Here is a 23,677-nt window from a genome sequence, read left to right on the forward strand (position 1 = left end):
TTCAGGCTACTCAGAGAAAACAGACTTCTCTAATCCTCCATGGATACAGCCGTGTCAATAAAACCCCTCTGCCATTTAATGCCTCTCTTTGTAACAGTGAAATACTGCCGAGACACACAGCCAAACAAGAAACTTTAAAAGACCATTTTATTTTCAGTTTAGCATCTCTCTTTTTTTATTTTATTTACATAAATCAACACAATTAAAATTGGCATGAAATAAACAAACACATAAGGGCCGTGTATGGATCTCTTTGTTTCTGGTGAAAGGGATAATAATACCATGCAATTTTCCTCATCTCAATCCAACAGATGCAATAACTTTAAAAAGAACTGTTCCAGACATGGTAAGCGTAGCATTGACCTTCGGCATCCCATAAAACCCACTGACATTGAGCGACTGTGCTCGTGCCATTTCCTCCATTTATCATTTTGCCACCATATTCACTATATACAGAGGCCCAGAGAGGTGCTGTTAAGATGTGGACATTTCTATTGATTTATGTCGCATTTGTTCCTGGACGGCATTCAGTCACACGGAAACATATTGTTTATCCATTTGTTTTTTCCACAACAGCATGTCATTTGGACTACAGAAGGATCCAGGAAACAAAGTGTGTTCACAATAAGGCAGCAGTGAGTGAAGAGAAAGGCAGGTTTCCTGGGAGGCTGTTTTTTTAATGTGACTTGTTTTACAATCTTCTCTCTCCTGATTTCCTTGCAGACTTGGTTTGTTTCTCCGATAAATACTGTACCGCACGCCTCCCGTTCTCTAAGACCTGATCTACACTTCTGGCATCAATAAAGCAGACAGGCCTTTTAATCTTTATGGATGATGTTGTATGGGAAGATCTCTTTGGCCCCTAAACAAAAAGCCACCAGACATAATCAATGTTAATGATATACAGTAATATATGAGCTCCCTCGGTTGCTTTTGAACGCTGTGAGCCTTGGTGGACCGTTCATTTTGAAACAAGTGTTTCTCATTATGTCGAGTATTGTGCTTGGCAGGAAGGCCACTGAACTCCTGCCAATGCGAAATCTGCTTTCCAATGCCTGCTTAGAATACCATATATAGTTTCACCTGTTATCCTGCTCAATTCTCGGAGATAACCCACACAGTCAGCATGTTTTCCTTTCTTTGTGAAGGTTTTAGAAGTATGTAATGGCTGATATTCCGTGAAAAGAAGTGTTTCACGCATGTATAGGGTATTCAATTTCAAGTGTTCTTTTTGTTATTTTGTAAGTTCAGCTTCAGATCATACTCATCTGAGCTTCCTGGTTTGTCCCTAGTGACCTTTACAATGTGTTGATAGTAGTGTACTCTACTATTTCAAATTACTTTGCGCTTTGAAGCTAGGAGAAGCATGCTGAGATTAACAATTAGTTAAATTATCTCATTATCAAAATGAATTTAGTTATCATGTTGGTTTTTCAAAATAAATATTAATGTGCACATCTGCTGCATCTTCAATGTTAATGTTTCAAAAGTTGGGCATGAAAGGTGCTAGCTTCAGTATTAAATGCTCTGTCTGCTTCCAATGAAGCTTCTTTCATAGGCGGCATCAGAAATCAAAACATTGACAGAGCTCAAGGTTTTTAACACACAAGTAACACAATGGTTGAAACTGAATAAACCCTGTGAACATTGACATGCACGCACATGGGCGTAATAAATAATAAATAGATCAATCTTGAAGTTAGCTTTGTTGGTTTGTAACAGAGGCGTGGAATTTGTGACATACTAATGAGAGTATTCCAGCTTTGACTTATATCGGTAAATTGAATGTCTCCTTTAAGTTATTTGGACACTGAAAGAACTGGGTTGCAGAGTGGAAAATTACCCATAATCTCGAAGGCATCTGCTCACACAGGCAACAATCACAGCAGGAATCAGATGCCATCACACACACACACACAGACACACACACACGCACACACACACACATGGCATTACCCTCCTCAAAGCAGATTTGTTTTTCAAATCTTCACATTGTCACAGAAAATTCCCCCTGGGGAAAACATTTCTGCGACTAACAATAGTCAGATTGTATTGTTTTGTTCAATCCTTGCCTCTAAAAAGGTCATAGAGGACGAGCTGCTTGGTCGAGCACTAACAGCATGACTCAGCTAATTTTGATCAAATCCTGACGTGAGTTCTCTTGCTAGCTGCCTTCGTCTTGAATTTCTACATTTGTAAGGCTTTCATTGATGTTAAGACTGGGGGAGATTGTGTTTGCCAGCGAAATGATGACGTTCTCGTTGAAAACTGAATCTAAAAGAAATCCTGTTCATTTGAACAGAGTTGAACACATCAGTAATACAGGATCATATAAAGAGTAAAATTATTATTACAGAAAGGAACATATTGTCTCTGTCACTCATGTTATTTGATGTGAACATCAACTAACATGTAGTTCTTGGAAGAAATAGATTTATGGACTAAATCATTTACATTTCACTGAGAATGCGATAGAAAGTGGCAACAAAACAGAAAACTTCTTAAAAATGCCAGCTAGCTTGCTGACATTTATGAAAGGTAAAATACTGTTACATGTTCAAGTGCTATAATTAAAACGTCAAAGTTACTATCTTTCAAGTTGCTATAAGAATGACTGAATTTAGGATTCATTTCCGTAGTCAACCATGTAAAACTTTCTCTAGGTGTCAGCCAAAGAAATATTACTACATTAGCCGATGTTTACGCTTCTCACTAAACCCAGACAGTAAACAGCATGTGAGTCTATCTTCTTAGCTGCCCTACAATGTAGTTCACACGTAGGTGGGATAGTACTAAGTGAGCAGGAATGAAGGCAAGGCAAGGCAAGGCAAGTTTATTTTTAGAGCACATTTCGGACACAAGGCCATTCAAGGTGCTTTACATAAGCAATAACAAAATACATCAAGTAAGAACAAAATACATCAAGCATAGAGCACACATTCAAAAAAAGAATTTAAGCAAGAACAAAATACATCAAGTATAGAGCGGATAAACAGAGGTTCTGTTCAAACACCTAGACATTGGAAACGATTACTGATTGGATGACTAAAACTGTACTAAATCAAATATAATGTACCTGTTGCCCAAAAGTCTATATATAGAACTAGGCCAAAATCAAGTGACAAAATTAGCACTGCTAGCAAAGGCATATGGGCAGAGTGGGTTCATGCGTGTATACTCAAGCCATGATGCTGATGCTATTGTTGGCTTTAACTCACTGATCTAAAATGGTGGAGAACTGCCTCTTATGCAGAACTAAATCAGTCATTTTGCTCTGTTTGTGTCCATATTGCATATTCAGCAATATTGTATCAGATTGGCCACAGTGGACATCTACAAGTACACCACTTATAATTACATCAGTCCAGATTTCATGTTTTTCCTCCAGCAACTGGCAACACAGCCTTATTTTAAGAAAATGAAAACCAAAAACATGGGGTCTCACCAAAAATGAGTTGTCAGCAATAGCTTAACTGACACTGATTACTACAAATGTCTAAATTGTTTCAAACCACAATGAGTGCTATTTTGGTATTGAAGCTTTGAGCGCAAAATGGTATTATATCCATAACTGTAGAAATCCATACAGATAGTAGCGTGTAATATTTTAAAATGTAGAAAATGCATAGAAGCTAGCCATGCTCTCATTCAGATCATCTGTATTTAATTGTATCATGGTATTCTGTATAACTCATTGAATGCTGCTGGCACGTCAAAGTAAAACCACTACAATCCCTATGAAAGACCTTTCACTGGGGGTTCAGCGCCATGGATATCTCATTGGATGTTGGACCATATCATTAATGTTTCCTCTGTCTGCTGACAATCAAATAAAATACCTGGGAAAATCATTTCTACTTTGCCTCATGTCCCTGTGTTACCGGGGAAATGTTATTGCAGAATATTCCAAGTTGCAAGCCAAGTATGTAATAGCTTTGCTAACTTGATATTACATTTCGAAGTGGCTTGGTGGTCGCCTTCTTTTGAATCAAATTGCTTTTCAGTAGCTTAACTCTTAGTGATGGAGTAGTGCATGTCCACACAAGATACATTTCCCCAAGTATCTCCGAAGGTCAAGTGTAGCCAAGCTTTCTGCTACAGTCTGAAATAAAACTGCTATGGATCGGTAAGCGACACCATATACAGACGCCAGTTGCCTATAGAAGCACTTCCATGTGACGTGACATTTGTATCTTAAACAATCAAAAGGTACGTGACGTCAATGGCAGGTTGACTCAATTCAATCAAAGATAAAGTATTTGGTCTCATGTGGCCGTAATGGCACAGTTGATTTTCCTGATCTATTCACTTTCTTTAGTTTTATGCATGATAGTCTTAGTGTCTTTAGATATTTTCTATTGCTTTCCCTCGTTTAATTTAGCAGATGACGCCTTCAATTCCCTGTGTAGAAGCTCAGGCCTTATTGTGCCCTTCACTGACCTCTATGACGAGACACCTCTGTGGCAAGTCGGTGTAGGGATGGAAGAATGAACGCACTCAGACACATTGTTACCGCCTGACCATAACACTTTTAAACTGCAAACACGCTGATCACAAGTGACTCTGAAATCCTCAAATTGCACAGTATAACCAAAATGTAACACCACCTGTCAAATCTGTACACTTTCCATGCAGAGACAGAAGTGCTTTAAAAAGTTGGAAAAATTATTCCTCCCCATCACCTCAGATCCTGCAGCTGGGATCACTGTGGTTAATTTGCATGGAAATGGTGTACCCACCAATACACTGGAAATTCATTAAAACAATAAAAAAGTTGATGGCGTGTTTGACTTGGCCACATCTGCCCAATTGAAGCAAGATTTATAATGCAGCAGGTCCCGCTCCCGAAACGGCACTGGGTATCATCTCTCCCGCACAACAGTGTTTATGTAGGCCGGGTTTAAATATTTGAGGAGCACATGTGGGGATGAATGGTGGCACAGGGTTTCATCATAAAGCTGCGAAGGACAAGGCTGCAGGGGGTCATTGTAACACTAGAGTCAACACCATGAGATCCCACCTCAGTCAACTCAGCAAACAGTATATATCGCGGCCCATCTGAAAGGCTTGTGACGGCTGCTTGCTGGAAAAAGGCCTGGAGGATTTCTCAGAACACCTTTGATTGGTGCCAACAAGCTCTCTGGACATCTTCCCCTCATTGAGTCTTCGTATTGTGTCCAAAGTAACCACGGGTAGGGGAAAATAGCTGAGTGAAATATAAGAATCGGGGGGATTGATGCAACAAAAAAAGACCTCATTGGACAATGGTGACAAAAACCGTCGTTGACGTTGTACAAAGAGCAAAACAGCTGTTGCTCCATTTACTGAGTTGAGTTCAGGTTGCCATGTCATTCCTGTGTATAGTGTGTCATTACGTAATGCCAGAACGGTAGACACCAGAACAAATGAAGCTCATTATCTTCTCTAACATATTTTCCATTTGTCTATGAGCGGTCAGAGGGCAGGGAGATTTGAGTGCTATTGGTTTAGCAGCTGTGATGGAGAATATTAATTGATTTGCGCCACCAAATCAGTGTCCCTCGTCTCTAATTGCTTCATTGTTCCTTTTGGTTTGATTAGCTGTTTTTCTCTTGTCCGCAACATCAAAGGTACCCACACAGCTCTCAGCTTCTGATTGTAAGGAGTGTCCATGGAAGTTTCCATCCTCCCACGCACACAGTCACCGGGGCAAGAGCCACATCAAGCAGGCTTTGCTACATGGTGCGTGGGTTTCTGTTTATCCAGTCTGCTTGTCTGTGAACATCCAGCACAGCTCACACATAATCCCCCCACTGTCCACCTGCTTCTTAAATGTAACATTATTATGCTCATTTTATCAGGTTCGAGATTGTCCTTAAGGTTCCTAATAGAAACTGTTCTCATGGCGTAGTGTCCATAAAAACCTTTATACTGCATTTCTCACAGCGCAATGGTTGAATCTCTGTGTTCGGCCTCTGTCTGTAGTGCTCCATTTTACAGCCTGTCTCTTTAAACCCCGCCTTCAAAGCCCAGTCTGCTCTGATTGGCCCTGAATATAACTGCCATTATTATTATTATTATTATTATTATTATTATTATTATTATTATTATATATTATATTTTAGTTTTTCTGTCCCAAAGACATCGCTCGCTGCAATCACCATGCATCAATGACGTCTATCTCCACCGCCCATCCATACCACACTCCACCACCAGCCTCCATCTTTCTCATGCATGCATGTCTGCTGGGGGTTTCCATGCTACTTTCCATCTCCCAAAACAGACACCTGCACTACCCCACCCGTCCCCAATGACGTAGATGCTTCCCACTGGGAATAGCAAAAGAGAAGTGTGTTGAGAGGAAAGCGAGGTAAAAGTGAGACAGAGGGGAAAATGAAATAGAGGGAGTCTGTGATGCCTCGAGACGCAGTTGATTTTGTTTATTTGAATGGCGGCAAAGAAACTGCATACAGGTCTCTGTTAGTGGTCTGACCTGACGCCAGTCGCCATCTCTACACCGGGTGGGGGGGTTTAAAGACACTCTAAATGGGAATACAAATAATCCACCAGTTGGACTGTGTGTTGCAGAACAACAGAAGCTTTGGTACCTAGGTGACTCAACTCTAACTTCACATCATCAAGATGAATGTCAGCCACTATATGGCTTCTCTTCATTCACGCGGTAGCATTCATTGCAAAGCCGTTGACACTGCTTAAACCTAACTGGAGAACCCTTATTATAGGGAACTGACAGGAAACTGTGGGGGTTCTGTTGAAACCTCTGTGCATGTTCAATGAAGCTGCCATGGTATTTTACACTTCATGACCCCAGACCATCCTTCACCTGATGCAGTCCTCAATCACAAGAGCCTTCAAGGCATTAGTAGACTCTTCTTTTTTTTTCTTAAGTGCTCGCCGGAAATGAGGGGGCTGCATTCGACAGCTTTTGTTACTATTCAATCGTTCGAGCATGCCCATGTCATACAGTGATTGGCCAGGTGTGCACAAAAGGAAAAGTGTACTTAGTTCAGAAATCTGCATGTCTTTTATTTTCACTCTTCGAGGAAAAACCTATTTCACTCTGTTTGTGTTATGACCAGTGCAACACAAGGGATGCCTTTGAGGAGAGTCTGTCCGAAATCAGTTTTTACATGACATCCATCTTGCTAGCTCTCTATTAGAGAGTGGCCATTGAGGAAAGGGCAAAGCACTTTGTCCCTTCAGACACATTCGGACAATGCATCATATGAAATAAATCATTTGAAGCATAATGAACCCTTGAACCTCCCAATACAGCTTCGAACACAGCTTGAAAAGCTTAAAATGTCAGGGTCAAATGTTTTTGTTGCAGCTGATTTGGCTTGCCATGTTTTTCCTATTCCGTCATGTGTAAATTCAAATTAGAGTCAATGTTGTAACCTAGAGTAAAGACAAGCCCATTTAAATTCAAAATCATATAAGTAATTTGGACTAAAGAATACTTGAAAGAGTCCCAAATTGGTCCTAACTCTGCACATCGCAATTTAGGGCTTCCAACATTCAGAAGTCTTCTTTTGGCAGGTAAATTCATCTGCGTGATAGTTCATCAGGTAAAATGACATGTTTCTCCTAATAAATGTCTCACAGTTATGAATTTGGTAGAACTAGTCAGGTCTGTTATTGGTAAAAAGCCCAAGAAGTGATCATTTATTATAGCTATTGAAAAACATGTCTTTAAAATGTCTTTGCTAATTTATCGAACCTGTCAGCAAATCCAATAAACAGTTGACCCACTGTTAGAGCAATTCAAATATTTTGTTGGATGTGTCTGGCCACAGTATTGGGGACTGGTAATTAATTAGCTGACAGCTTCCTCATACATGACACTGACACTGCAACAAACAAAATAAAAGAACATCTTTGTTTTACAGTCCGCATGAGTGAGTGAGAACTCTGTCCAATCATTGTGTAAACCACCCTCCCTCCCTATGAATTATTGGTTGGATGGTAACCCCCCTCCCCCCCTATATTTCACAAGGATAAGTGTTGTTTGAGGAAATACTGCTCTCTAGTGGGGATGCACTTGCATGTCTATCACGTGCATCCCCACATATCATGTCTGTATATTTTTTAGACAGAAAAGGTGCTTTTTCACCCTTTCATTTAGTGGCAGAAGCAGAATGAGTTTTAATATTCTATTTACTTATTAATCGTGATGAAAGTCCATAGTGTTTTCTTATTCTTATCAGTGAATGATTTTGTGATATTAGGTAAATACGATGTTGTTTAAATGATGCTCAAAGACTTAAAATGTAGTTGTCTAACTTTGCCCCTCAAACACAGTAGTTCTTTTACAGTTGCACTTTTTTTTGTATGGCTGTGAACCTTAAAATAACACCTGTGTGATATACCCTTGTAGGAAAAACTATATTATTTTGGTCGCCATTTGCAGGGGTATGATTTCCCAGAGCTAACACACTAGTACGAGCTTATGGTCTTTTGACAGCTTTGGCTCACATGTGGCTTTAACACGTGTGAGGCATTTCTTTGACAGCCACACTAACCAGGCCTCTGGACACTGAAAACAAAGGCCACACTTTGTTGAAAGGTCCAGCATGTGTCTGTTTTATGTGAGGCCGAGCTCACGTGAGGAAGAGTTTAGAAAATAAAAGCTGAGCATGTGCTAAATGTCAGTGTTGGCCCCAGAGCTTTTGACAGGGCAAACAGATTATTGTAGATGTTGTTGATGTCTTCCATCCAGACCCTGCGAAATCTGTTTAGCAGTCTTCAGATATGAAAAAAACATTCAAAAAAACTTTACGATATATGATAGTGGGTTGTGAATTTTTGATGACATTCTCAATAATATTTGATTGAAGCCAAACACTGTTAGGGAGCTGTTTAATTTCAGACAGCTGTTGCACATGAAGAAGATGTAATTGAGACTGAATAAAAGCATACATTTGACAATTGTTAGACAAATAATATATTCAAACAATTATCCTTCAGTCATACATGAGTGCAGGCATGATAACAGTAGAGTTCCTGCAGAGCCTTTGTCAAATGGAGACACAAGTTTGTTAAAATTCTAACTTGCAAATATGGAGGACAATGAGATAACAAATGACAGTTCTTAATAGTTATTTATTATTTGACCATACTGGTATTTTTGCATATTTTAGACCATTATCATGAGTCAAGAATGCTTCATTTTATTATGGTGCATTCATGTGCTATTATAGGGATCATAAAAAGCAAACCGACTATTTCATTTGTTCACACCTGGTATCATAACATAGCTTGTGACTGCAATGCTTATTGAGAGCTGGCTTTTTAATTTGTGGAACTAGAAAAACAACACCAAAATGTTGTATGTGATTTATAACAAAGGCAAAAACACATAAAAAAAATACTGTATGGTCCTTTAAGTCAATCCTTTGGCATGTTATGCAGCAGTCATGCATTGATGACTAAAAGTGCATTTTGAGCAACCAGCAACACAGAGCACAAGACAATTAAGCTTTTGTTTTTCAAATTCAATATTACTGATAACTGCTGAATGACCAACTTCATCTATGTACTCTAACGTCAATCAATTTTGAGTTATGCTGTTTGCTTAATTTCTTATATATATTTCTGTGTTATTTCTCTTTACATATCTAAATTCAGGTCACCGAAAAGCACCTCAAACATCTGGCTGCCCTCAGATGATCAGAGTCAACCTCTTCTTCATGTAAAGAAAAGCGAGGTACGTGGCTCCTCCTAGAATACCTATCAGCAGCGTAGTGCCCAGAATAGCCGGCGCGTTTTTCTTGGCCACGCGAAACGCCACGGGCAAGACGGCAGAGATCAGGATGTTGTTGACGTGGCCCAGCACCCTGCGGAAGGCTGGCCGCTCCACCACACGCTCGTAGTAGGTCTCCAGGTTGCCGCGGGTACCATCGCCCCAGTAGCGGCGCGAGAGGCCCAGGAACTTTAGGCGGTGTAAGGTGACGGCGAGAGAGACGTCGGCCATGCTGAAGAAATCACCACACAACCAAGACTGGCGGCCTTCTTCTACGAGTGGAAGATGAAGTAAGTAACAACAGATGACATGACAATTGACTTGTGTTTCTGAGCCATCCACCACTGGCACTTTGAAATATTCCAACAGTCATAAAGAAATTGACATACATGAATATAAATTATTTTATAGTGTGTTTTGTTAATGGCAAAGTGGTTGTGGCTAAGTGACACAGGCTATTCTGTAATGGCGTACCTGGTGTTTCCTCCACCCTCCTCTGTAGCTCTGTCTCCACCTGGTCCATCACACCCTCCAATTCATCCAGAAGCTTCTTCAGATACTTCATGTTGTCGTGGTCAAACAACTTGGACTGCGGAAATGTTTTCATACATAAATGCATTAGTGCACATTCACTTGTTCAACACCAATCATTTCAGAAAATGCACAAAAACACGGCATCTACAAACAGAATTTGTTCTTCCAGCTGTAGTTTGTTTATTTAATGAGCCATAATTAAGGAATCACATGTATTGCTGTTTTGCTAGGTGTCTCTAGGCCATTACTTTGTCAGTTAAAAAAACAATGTGTGTGTGATAAATCACAAAAAACAACAGTGCTCATTAGTATCACTGCTGACTCGAATAACTTACTTTCAAGCGTCTCTGTTTCATTATATAAGCATCTTTGAGCTCTGGGTTCTCCTCCGCCAATTTCTTCAGCTCACTTTGTGTGTTTCCGATCTGTGCTGTCAAACAAAAACACAGCTCCTTGTTAGAGACAATTGTGTCATGGCGTGATTTACGCTATTACCAAATGTATAACTTTTTACAGAAATTAATAATAAATACATAATAGAAAAGTCTGTTGTGAAAGTATCAGATTACCTGTGTGACATTAACAGTAAATATAAAGCACACAGGCAAGTTACAACTAATATCAACTGATACAATTTTTTTTGTATTTGAGTAGGTTGACCAGTATGGATGTACCTCCTGTGAACCTGTATTTTATTTATGATACTATCAAGGCAGGAAAGGAGATCTCTATGGATGGTTGCCAAACTTTGTTGAATCTATTCCTGGAATATAAATGATATGAGGGGTCTTCTATAACATTAGGTACATTCTCCTCAAAAAAAGAACATGCAAGTTAATTCTGTGTGTAAATAAGTGCTCCAGGAATACAGCTGTAAAAAAAACTACTCAAGTGCATCACAGTGTGTCTTACTTCGTATACAGGTGGCAGCGTATGCAGGTATATGGGAGTCCACAGTGATCTCAGGGTGCAGAATGCAGCCGTGGGTGTAGGCATCCATCTGTAGTGAGTCCAGTAGCTCCCTGTAGTGCTGCACTCTGAGATAGTATGTGCTGCCCTCTTCTGGAATCAGCTTGGGAGTGCCTTATGGAGACAAACAAGTCATGAAAAGGAAGGCGCAATGATGTAAAGTGGCACTTGTTTTTTTTTTTTTTTACAAATGTTTGTCTTTGTAAATAACAATTAATATTCTGCCACAGCCAATAGAAAATACTGGTAAAAGAACGGGTGTTTCATACACTGTACGTTGGCTTATTAAGGGGAGAATAGTATACACACGGATGAGGGTGAAGAAAAGTTGGGTTTTTTAATGTTGACTTTGACATTGACTTTGTTTTTTTACATTTAATTTGTCATTAGCTTAAATATTTCCACGCTTACCAGTTTGTGTCTCCTTTTAAGGCCAATGGATCAGAACCTTAGAACAAAGCTATGATGGATCAGTGTAAACCAAGAGAAAACTGAAAACTGAAAAAATAAATGTTGAATGAATGAATGAAATTAAAAAAATGAACAAATACACATTGCACAAACAATACAAATGCAAAAACATTAAAATAATAAAATAAAGATTAAGAACCAAAAAATAAATTCAGTGCATATAGTGTGCCTATTCAGCCCTGCCAGGTATTAAAAGCAATAGTTAGTGAGAGTTGTAGGGCTGCTTTCCAGTCTTTATTTAGTCTCACCATCATTGAAATTCTGCTCCAAGTAGTCCACGATCTGGGTTGGGTCACAGATGACGTTGTCATTGTGGGCTAGCACCGGCACCTCACCAGTGGGATTCAGATGCATGAACCAGGGTTCATTGTGTTCACTGAGGGGTAGGCTCACATCATACTCTTCACAGCGCAAACCTTTCTCTGCTATGGCCAAACGCACCTGCAAAACGGGGAAATGAATGATAAACTACCGAGATGGGGATATATTCTGCTCTTGCTCATTAAAGATCCCTGCTGACTTCTTCACAATACCATGACTGCCACGTAACACATTCTTGTTCCTCTCAGTTAGCCCTTTTACAACAAAAAAACAGATGGGCTATGTTAGGTTTCATTTCAACCCAATGCAAAACCTGAGTCATTTTCATTTTTACAGAAATAACAATAAACACAGCTATCATAGTGGAAACACAATACTATATCAAATAAAGTATGCAAAAAGTGTTCTAGAAGATTTATTGTATGTAGAGTACACATGTATGGCGCTTTATGTACTTAGATTATTTCTTTCTACAGGTAAAATTTAATGAGAAATATAAGATGGAGGAATACGTAGTACAACCTAATAACTTCATTTCTTACATGATTAGAAAGGTAAACCTCAATGTGACTTAACTGATTTTGCAATAGTGTATGAATTGTATGGGGAGTGGGCATTTTTGAGGAGAAACATTTTTGACCAACAGAAGAAATAGCAATGTCCACGGGTTACTGGAGGTCTTAATATCTATTATATACCTGGCATACCACATTAGATATAACAGAAGGGTGTTACCACAAATCTACTGAAAATGCTAATGAGGAGCTGTCCACTTAGCTGTGGTGCTGAAACGTTAGGGTATGCCCTTCCTTAGAACCTACACAAAGTACTGGTACTCCTTTGATGAATACTACGGCAATAATATGTTATACATCAGTTATTAATTCAGACATATTATGATACATAAAGGATAAATCAACGACAATAACAAGAGCCATTTAACGGTTCGCTAATTAAACCTCCGTTGGGGAGCTGTCCACTGAGTGTTGGTGCTGAAACGTAAAGACGCCACTCACCTTCTGAGAGTTGAAAGACTGAGTCCAATGATACAGCGTTATTTTCGACCCGGTCTTTGTCGCCACTGTACCGCATGTCTGCTGTTCGTCTTGCTCCGAGCTCGCCTCTATAAGAGCTGCTTTCTCATCGCGGGACTCGGAGCCGTTTTCGGACGCCATTTTATCTGTTAGTGTTTTTTTAGGGGACGAGTGAGGACCATGGACATATAAAGAAAGGACAGGACAGCACACCACGTCACAGTCGACAAAATACACGCCCTACCGGCTCGGAGTGGAATATCAATCCTCGTCCTCGTGTTGATGAAATCTCGTAGGCCTACTGTTCAAGAAAAACATTTATTTAGCGATATACAGCGTTATGTAAGTTTAACCTACCCACATCCCCTGCTTCTTTGTCTTCCTTTGAATCTTCTTCTTCCCGTTGTCGTCGTGCTTCTAGTTTTTGTTTTGTAGTAATAGTCGACTGCAGTAGCCTAATATTGTAGGCCTACCCATACTTTTTAAATTCAAGTTTACCTTAATATTTAGGTGTATATTTTATGTAGGCTATGATAAATATAGCCTTGCTGATATGTTCTGTAAGCTTATGTTGTCAAAAAGAATGTTAAGTATTATAGGCGCTAAGTCTTGAAATAGTAAAATAATTGTTTCGTTTTTTTAGTTTTTTTATTCAAAAAAAGGTATATTGCACCCATAAGCAATTATAATTCAAATGTTGCTGTATTAACCAGCCATGGTTTCATGTGCCTACGTTACTGTAATAATAACAATAATAAACCTACAAGGTTCTAGTAGGCCTGTGTATGTACAGGCCTACTACATGTCGGTAGTAGACCGACATGTAGTAGGCCAGTACACATTCAAAAAGTCAGAAATAAAGACATCAAATAGTTCACATATGACTACAATATAACACTATACATCTCAACACACTTGTTATACCATTCCAGCAATGCAATAAATGCCTGTGAACAGCAGAGGTCGCTGTTATCTATTCCTTCGATTTGAAAACCACTGTTGATGTACACAAGCTGTTTTTCCCCAATCAGTCCCAGGTTATTCCTCCTTAGTTGATGTGAGTTTTGTAGAGAGGGCATGCCTGATGCATTGACTATATGATGGCAATGTATTGAATAAAATATTTAAGATCTCATACACTATTTGGACTTTTAGAGTCATATTCGCAATCATTAGCTTACCTCAAACGCTTTCTTTCTAAATGCAAACAAAACAGCATTTTAGCTCTCCTGTCGGGCTACAAAATAATAGGCTTATGATATGACTATTGTAACATGTAGCCTACTATTGAACCATAATTGCGCCTACCACACACGTGATACGTAGCCTATCTCATGGGACTAAGATAGTGACTGAACAAACTGCACAAATGCTTCTGATTAAAACTTGATAGAGCCTACAGTTTCCTTTTATGATCATATACATTATAATAGTATATTATTATGTAATTAAGGGCGATAAAATAGATCCAAAATTAATGAGTCACTGTGTGATGTCACCAGAAACTCATTATTGATAATCACAGAATAATACTTTAATAACGATGTTTTTATGATCAATTGAAATGTGGGAATTCACAGCTGTAAAGTGAGAAGCGTATTTCAGATGTATAACGAGGTTTGACATGGATATAGATGTTCCTTGTTTCTGGGGGGGGGGGGGGGGGGGAGTGGGAGGTCCCTTTGGCGTGACGTTGCGATTGGCTCAGTGTCTTTCCTTAGCAGGGACTCGACGCCTCTCTCTCTCTCCCTCTGTGATCAGTGGGTGAGAGGGGGGAGACGAGCAATACACAGTGGAGAACCCGGCGTGCGCCTCCGGTAAATGACGCCCACCATTCATACCTTTACAATTACCGTAACGCATGCCTTTTGCATTGCATGTCACTTTCTGGAAGTTGTATCCCCCATCCTCACCCTTCTGTTTTTTTCTTTAATTTGTTCTCCTAGTCATCATCTCGTTGGCTCATCCTTTCATCTCACCACCGGTCCTGGATCCCCCAACCTCGGTCCTGGAGACGCCTGAAGTCTGCAGCAGCGCACGATCTGCTTTATTTCCAGCCTATATCTGAATGACGGGCGGAAGGTTTGACTTCGACGACGGCGGCACTTATTGCGGGGGGTGGGAGGATGGCAAAGCCCACGGACACGGCATCTGCACCGGACCCAAGGGCCAGGGCGAGTACGCAGGGTCCTGGTCGCACGGCTTCGAGATAGTGGGGGTGTACACCTGGCCCAGCGGGAATACCTACAGGGGCTACTGGTCCCAGGGGAAGCGGCATGGGCTCGGCGTGGAGAATAAAGGAAAGTGGATGTACCGCGGAGAGTGGAGTCACGGGTTTAAGGGTCGGTACGGCGTCCGTCAAAGCCACAACACACCTGCGCGATACGACGGGACCTGGAGCAACGGGCTGCAGGATGGATATGGGATCGAAACCTATGGCGATGGCGGTAAGAAAGCCTTTTTGATGGATATGGCCCAATGTTTGTGAAACGTGCCTACAGCTTTAACGGCTGTGAATGATAATGTGTTATGTAGCCCGTTTGTGTGTGTGTGTGTGTGTGTGTGTGTGTGTGTGTGTGTGTGTGTGTGTGTGTGTGTGTGTGTGTGTGTGTGTGTGTGTGTGTGCGTGCGTGCGTAGCCTACGTGCGTGTGTGTGTGTGTGTGTGTGTGTGTGTGTGTGTGTGTGTGTGTGTGTGTGTGTGTGTGTGTGTGTGTGTGTGTGTGTGTGTGTGTGTGTGTGTGTGTGTGTGAGGAGGAGGATGCTCAGCCTCAGACCAAGGGAGGCTAATGGAAGTACATCAGTGCATGAATCTCTATCTGATGTGATCTGAGTTGAAGCTGAGATTGCGCACTGCGCACCGGCGGTCAAGCGCATCATTATTTACTCATCTAAAAACTACGACTTATGACCCTGGTAATGTTGCTAGACACAGTTCACGACAACATTTCCTCTCTCATTCCAATGTGCATCTCTTCTGGCAACTACCGGTTGCTCCTCACATGACAGTGGTAAAGGAGAGTGAGTCTTGGTCCCAGTTCGGTGGCACCATTCCTAAGCTAGAAGGAGTTTGTAAATCACATCAAATCAGTCTGTTCAGGGCCAATTATAGCTAGACTATCACTTACCTCTGTCATTTTCACTTTTGGGCCTTTGCTGCAATATCACACGTCCTCCTTCGATTATATTTTGCATAAATGCCAAGGAAATTGAACTTTTTCTTGAAGTAGGCTTCTACTGTTAGTAGAAGGCATTGAGGCTTGTTTCAAGAAAAAACAACACAACAGGTGCATTTGCAATGTAAACTAGTGTAAATGTTTTTTTTTTCAAATGTCTATATTACTTGATGAACCCGAGATAAACAATTCCACAGTGCTGAAAATAACACAGATATGGACGTCATCTACGCATTCATCCATTTGAAGTCACACGCAGCACACAATCCTGGACTTGCTGGAAGTCCAGAGGTCAGCCCAAGCCTCCGTCAGGGCTTTGATGTCACTAATCGCTGCGTGTGTTCACAGATTGTCTAGAGACCTGTGTCATCAGGGGAGGAAACATCCCCATACAGTCCAGACAGACACAAGTGCTTGTGTTAGCAATGCAGAACACATTTCACCCACATGGTCCTTTCTGGTTATTAAAACATCCTCAAGTCGCTGGGTTGATTTGTGAGCATCATCTCCACTAATGGAGTCCTTATGGCACGGGATAAATGACTCACATATGACAGTTGCGGAGGGGCAGAGCTCGGGAAATCAGCTGATCCTAGAGGATCTACAGAACATCTGGCCGTCTGACCCTGCAACATCCTGATAACTTGATCTGCAGGGTCACTCATTTGAACTGCAGCGCCGAGCCAGCCTGTTAATCTCACACTGTTTATCCATCTAAATTCCTGCCCGGGGGCTGGTAGTATATCGTTTTCTGTTAGAATCTGCTCAACGTTATGCCTCATTTCATCGTGTTGGTCAAGGCGATTCCAGGGCTTGATTGAAAAAGCCTTTCTTATTATAAGATTCGGGATTGTAATATGATGCTCCGAAGAAGCTACAGTAGGCCAGCACATGCTCGTTGGGCTCAGCAGCACCAAATGGGATTAATGAAAGTATTCCTTTCATTATGTGAGTCATAGCAATTCCCTGCCGTCAGAGACAAAACGGGTGGTGGTGAATGTGCCTACTGTCAGTGGGGGGGGGGGGGGGGGGAGTTAGAGGCAGCCCTGAAAATAGGCTGCGGGCTGAGTGATTCACATTCATCCCAAGTGATCCCTTAGTATCACTACCTTAATCAAATCTCTGTGATTGAGTTAGTTATGCTCACAGTCCCAGATTTGAGGAGAAGGAGAGACAAGCATTTCATTGGCTGACATACTCTTCACCCCAACATTAAGGCTCCTCTGTTTTCCCATAGGTAGTGCTGCTTTGAGGACAGTAATGCTGATATAGTCAATGTATGGCCAAAGAAAATGAAAAAAAACTGCAAAGTGTACAAAAGAGACGAGCAAAAACACACACAAGCAGCACTTTCAATACACATTTGCTTCTCGAAATCATTGTAGGACAACTTCTGAATGTGCTTTATGTAATACTGCTAAAAGTCTCCTGTTCTTTCTGAGCATGAAAAAAATTAGAATATAGTGTGGCTTCTCATTTATATTACAAGAAATCTGATCTTTGTAACAATCGAACTACTAAGTTGCAGTTTCAAAGTCTTGTCACCCTAAAGTATTTCATGCACCTCACTGTTTGGAATGTCATCCATTGAGAAATTGCTATTCATTTGGTATGCCTTTATGGTATGACTTATTCAATACTGTGTTGCATCCTATTTAGCTGTGGTTCCCAACCTTGGGTTCAGAACCCCTCCAAGGTCTTTCAAGACGAACCCAAAGTCAGAACCCCTTCAAGGTGTCATATGATGAAACCAAAGGGGGCCTCAAGAAGCAGATAATAGTTTCATTTAAAGGGGCCATACGTGAAAAAGGTTGGGGACCACAGCTGCATGATACAGTCTTTGTGACTATCATGACTCACTGACCCAATGTATACCTGTTTCCCTTCAGGTACCTACCAAGGCCAGTGGATGGGTGGGATGCGGCACGGCTACGGCGTGCGTCAGAGTGTTCCCTATGGCATGGCCACCGTAATCCGCTCCCCGCTCCGCACGTCACTGGCCTCGCTGCGCTCCGAGCAGAGCAACGGCACAGTGCTCCAGGAGCTCTCCTCTCCAGGGGACGCGCCGGCCGGCAGCCGCGGCGGCTTCGTCCTCAACTTCCACTCGGACAGCGAGGTGGTCACCAAGAAGAAGGGCCTGTTCCGCCGGGGGTCGCTCTTCGGCAGCCTCCGGCAGCTGCGTAAGTCTGAGTCCCGGACCTCCATCTCCAGCAAACGCAGCTCGGCCCGCAGCGACGCCGCTATGAGCCGCATCAGCTCCAGCGACGCCAACTCCACCATCTCCATCGGCGACGGAGAGCTGCCGGACGAGGACCTGCCTCTGGAGGACCATGTGGACGCCACCACCACCGAGACCTACATGGGCGAGTGGAAGAACGACAAGCGCAATGGATTTGGTGTTTCGGAGAGATCCAACGGGATGAAGTACGAGGGAGAGTGGCTTAACAACAAGCGCCACGGTTACGGGTGCACGGTTTTCCCTGACGGCACCAAAGAAGAAGGGAAGTACAAAAATAACGTGCTGGTGCGCGGAATAAGGAAGCAGTTGATTCCTCTTAAGAACCCCAAAACCAAAGAGAAGGTGGACCGAGCTGTGGAGGGGGCCCAGCGGGCTGCAGCCATCGCCAGGAGTAAAGTGGAAATAGCAGCTTCCAGGTACTGCATTTTGTGTGTGTGTGTTGGTTCATTCATGCTTCCATAGATGCAAGTAGGTGTATACTGTGTAAACACCAAAAAAGACATGGCGACACATCCTCAGGGGTTTTTGTTTGTCACCATTAAATAGACAAAGCAGTGGCCTGTTTGACAAACATCTCCTGGTCTGATTGAAGGCTCAGTCTTGTGTAAGTGGAGTCCCATGACAACAGCGCTGACCTTTGTACATCATCAACAGTCAAGGCTTTTGTGAAGCTACTGTGATCATCCCTGGAAAAGGTTCTGTTTCTATTCTCTGCTCATATCTCTCATTCCCAGGGAGAGGGTTCAGGCATCTTGTGTGTATGTGTGTGTGTGTGCGCATTGGTCTGTGATTTGTGTGACGGTGAGTTTATGTACGTGAGCAATATAGCCATACCTGCGCCCGAGCCAAATGCGTCTCGTGTGCCCAATAACGATACCTGCGCCTCCTGCCAAGTGTTGCTCTGATGTGGCATCTGCTCTTTAACAGGTGGATGAGACGTGACCTTTTCATGTAAAGCCTCGCTCCTACTGGGACACAGTTCAGCGTATACGCAGCTTCACTTTGACATCCTCTGCTTTCATTGTATCAGGGAATTATTGGACTAAAGACTGTGAGAGAGGAAGTGTGCAAGCTGTGAAAAGGTCTCCATGCAATTGGGCCCGTTTCTATATTTTTCTCTGCCTTCCTTTCAAGAAGCGCACACAAATTTGCATGCATGGAAACGCACAAACACGCATTTGTGATACGCAAAAGCAAAGACATGTTTATTGAATTGCTGTCAAACACACACAAATATTCAGTACTCATGCTCACACACATACAGCGGTAGTGTTAAGGAATCAGTCAGTCAATCAAGTCATTAAAAGAAACGTAATGAACTCTAATTTTACTTAATCAATTAATCGGTTTAATTATTCCATGTCCTGCTCGGCGCAGATTCTCAAATTTACAAATTTAATTTGTATGTTCACTCAAGGGTCTGGGGACACTGTAAGCACTGTAATAGCTAACATGCTGATGTTTAGCAGGTAAAATGTTTGACATATTCCCTATTTTAGTTTAGCTCGTCGGCATGCTAATATTTAGCTATTTAGCACTTAACACATTTTGAAGGTATTTGGTCATTAACCAAAGAAATTGAGAAATCATAAATCCACCTGCTGATGCTGCTAGAATAAATGTTAATGAAACCCCAAAGTAGTCCTGATGGGAACACGAATAGCTGTACCAAATTCATGACAATCCAACTAATCGAACATTTCACTAATAACCTAAAAATTTGTTTTCCTCCGACAAAATATGAGGGGACCATATAGGTTATTGCATATCTGTTACTTGGTGAGACATTTTACTCAAACAAAGAAAAACTTAACCTAATGATGGTTCTGGTGAAAGCTGATGGTATCACCATGATCTGGGGATCCTGAATGTCTATACAAAAGTTCATGGCAATCCATAGTTGTTGAGGTATTTCAGTCTGTTCCAAAGTAGTAGACCAACAAATAATATATATATATTTTTTTAAAGTTTTTTTTATAGCTGTTCAGACGAGCTCAATGGAAATAAATCATTACTTTGTGCTGTGGTGATTCATAATGGTCATCATTATTTTAACAGTTTTAGACTAAATGATTCATTAACAATCTGTTTTAGCCAATTAAATAAAATATGCACACTCAATATTTTAAAACACTGCCGACAATGAATAGGAGTATTTTGACTCAGAGCTGAAGCCAGCCATTAACAGCTCTGGTAATAGCGGACCCATACTATGAATAGAAGGCTTGATTATAGCATCCAGTCTTTAGAGATACCTATGCAGTATTATGATATGTTCATGCGGAGGAGACAAAAAGCTTAATTCTGCAGATGTCAAAGATTTAAGATAAATATCACATAAGGTGGCTGTGCGTGTGTGTGTGTGTGTGTGTGTGTGTGTGTGTGCTCGTGTGTGTGTGTGTGTGTGTGTGCGTGTGTGTGTGTGTGTGTGTGTGTGTGCGCGTGCGTGTAAACCCTCTGGGAAAATGGGAGAGAAATTGACAATGTGTTGAAAGAAAGAATTGTTGGATACGCTCTTTAGCTGTGAGTCAGAGTAACAATTTACAGCAAAGGGAAACACAAGACCTGATGCATGGTGCTAAAAGCAACAACACTGAAAGCATTCAAGCTGATGCAAAGTGTTTATGCCAGCAAACAAGGTCCCCATGTACTGTAGTAAGTGATCGAATTACCTTCTGGTACTTGGCTGCTTCATCATGTGCTGCTCGAAGTCTCAAAAAACAAGCCTTTCGCATTCTTCCCCCCCCCAAATTTTTTTTTTTCTCTTTTTTCTAGGCTGGATTTTTGTGTTGTAAACAGCAAGCATGGCTGACTGTGGCAGTTGAATGTAAGCAGGTTATGTAAGTCTCATTATACAGTGCATGGCAAAAAGATGCACTCGTATTGATCCAGTTCTGGTCACGTGACTCTCTAGTCTTTGAATGTGGAGCGCACCCGGTGGATCCACGGGGAATGGGGGTGGTGTGGGGGGGAGGGAGGGGGTTGACAGAGGGAGGAAATACTGGATTGAAGTGACGTGAGAGAGGCTGGAAAATGAATGCTGATTGAGAAAGATGCTGAGCAGATTAAGATTGCAGAATTTATTCACTTATTTATTATTATCTAAAAAGTAGACCACAGAGGAGACACACACACCCATGAATTACTGTATGGAGCCGATTACCTCATGCTCGTGATCAGCCGATCAATAGAGAGCTGGTGTGAGTTCTCTGTCTGTGACCCCCGTTCACCCGTTGTTCTGTCAGCCCTGTCTGTTTGAAACACACGCACATGGTGTTCAGTTTGCGTGCATGCATGTTTGGGTTTTGTCAGAGGCCTGTGGAGTGAGATAAGTGACTGCTGTGCCGTTGAAACGTTTCGTGTGTTATGATGCGTCTCCCGTAAAGCCTTTTTGTTACGGATCAGCAGTTTAAGGCATATTGACTGTGTAATACTGTAATGGCTATGCTGTCACATATAAGGAGAAGTCTTAAAGTGGAGTTGTAGTTTGAAATGGACTACACTTATATAGTACATTACATTGTTTGCCTCTCTTCACACACACACACACACACACACACACACACACACACACACACACACACACACACAAACCCTCATGCACAGATGGCAACAGCTACCAGGCAGGGTCCAAGCTAACCATCGGGAGCAATTTGGCATTCAGTAACATATAGCAGGAAGCGGAGAATCGGATGGCCAACCCTGCGATCAGTGGATGACCGCTCTACCTGTTTAGCCACAGGTTATTTTCCATGTATACTGTGTTGATGTTCTACCTTCGTTTTTATCTGACCTTCCTCCTTTCAGGTTAAGTTGATTAATAAGCACACTTCCCCTACAGTGCTAAGAATGCCAAAACAAACATGCTGTAAGCCAGCCCGTGCACGGAGGCCAAGTGCGTGTTTCCACCAAATAGCAGTATTTGCTCTGTAGTGCTCTAGTGAAATGTTAAGCCTGTTTTGTGTGTCACTCTGTCACACACATGAATACACTTCCATTCATTTTACAGACAGGACAGATAAGAACACTGGTTTAGAAGTTGGACGGGTTTTGGTGGTGTAGATAATCAAATAGAAGTTCTGCACATCCAAGGCGTGACAGTGATGCAGGAGATGACCTAGGCTGGCAAACATTGAACAAACTGAGGGTCTTATACTTTGTAGTTGCAGATGCCGTTGCCATTTTTATTCCAGAGCTGTATTTGCCACTTTCACAAAATGGTTAAAGTCCTTTGAACCAAGTAAAGTAAAACTGCTTTGTTTTTGGATGTTGAGTATAATCCTATTACGATCAAAAACTAAATATGAGATAATTAAGATTTGCATTGTTATACAGTGTATGATGAAAATGAAGTGTGATTTTAACCAGACTTACCAAATCACTGCATCAAAGCTATCTACAGGATTCCAAATTCAGCAACTGTATAAGTACTAAATCATTAGCTACACGTGTGCACGTGTACTCAGTCACAGGCACACGGACTATCTATATGCATTCATAGAACTCACCTCTCTCCAAACAGGAACACCTCACACACACACACACACACACACACACACACACACACACGCACGCACGCACGCACACACGCACACACACACACACACACACACACAGAGAGAGACGAGACAAATGCATACAGTGAGGGTGCTTGCTTGCGGTGTGTGCTACTCTGCTAGTGTGTCAGCAGTGAGTACTGACTAAATAAGGCAAGGCATCAGTTGGCTTATCAGCACCAGCCAGGAATATATACCCGTCCCACCACTGATATAGCAGCCCGCCATCTCACTCACACTATCATCTCTCTACCAAATGTGTGTCTGTGTGTCGGTGTGTGTCCCTCAGTGTGGGTGTGTGTCCATATAAATGGGAGCAAAAGCTTTAAAGAGAATGGGAGACACTGTCTGTTTGGATTCTAAGAGGTGAGATAAGGTTAGGCTATCGTTTGGCGGGGGAACAGAGAAAGTGTGTGCGGTGCGTTTGTGTCCAGTGGTGTTTGTTTATCACCTGCTGTGTGATGACCTCAGCCACTCACCACCTGCCCATTTTTGGAGAGTTATAGATCGCCCTGTGTTTCAACATGGGAACAAAATAATCCCAAGCCGCAGTACATCAAGTAAGGTTCCATTTTAGCTGTCCCTGATTGGGATGATCTTTTCTGCTCCAAATGGGGGCAGAGGTGCTGTTGGGTAC

The 23,677-nt window shown here is 41.8% G+C and overlaps 2 protein-coding genes across 2 annotated transcripts in view; one reads left to right on the plus strand and one right to left on the minus strand.

Moving 5' to 3' along the window:
• Nucleotides 1–9,661: 9,661 nt before the first annotated feature.
• Nucleotides 9,662–13,236, minus strand: gdap1 (ganglioside induced differentiation associated protein 1; the record flags this gene model as incomplete). Its single annotated transcript, XM_080050675.1, has 6 exons — nt 13,054–13,236; nt 11,965–12,157; nt 11,189–11,359; nt 10,612–10,706; nt 10,217–10,331; nt 9,662–10,014 (listed from the first exon to the last, which is right to left on the minus strand). The coding sequence occupies exons 1-6, from the start codon at nt 13,210–13,212 to the stop codon at nt 9,662–9,664; spliced, it is 1,086 nt and encodes a 361-aa protein (XP_079906801.1). The 5' UTR covers nt 13,213–13,236.
• Nucleotides 13,237–14,839: 1,603 nt separating this feature from the next.
• Nucleotides 14,840–23,677, plus strand: part of jph1a (junctophilin 1a) — a 33,254-nt gene continuing 24,416 nt past the window's right edge. The window contains exons 1-3 of the mRNA XM_080049846.1: nt 14,840–14,888; nt 15,018–15,518; nt 18,135–18,900. Of these exons, the coding sequence (XP_079905972.1) occupies nt 15,140–15,518; nt 18,135–18,900 (1,145 nt within the window). The 5' untranslated portion in view covers nt 14,840–14,888; nt 15,018–15,139. The remainder of the gene's footprint in view (nt 14,889–15,017; nt 15,519–18,134; nt 18,901–23,677) is intronic.

Source organism: Ammodytes marinus (genome assembly GCF_949987685.1).
Source record: "Ammodytes marinus genome assembly, chromosome: 21".
Lineage (NCBI taxonomy): Eukaryota > Metazoa > Chordata > Actinopteri > Uranoscopiformes > Ammodytidae > Ammodytes > Ammodytes marinus.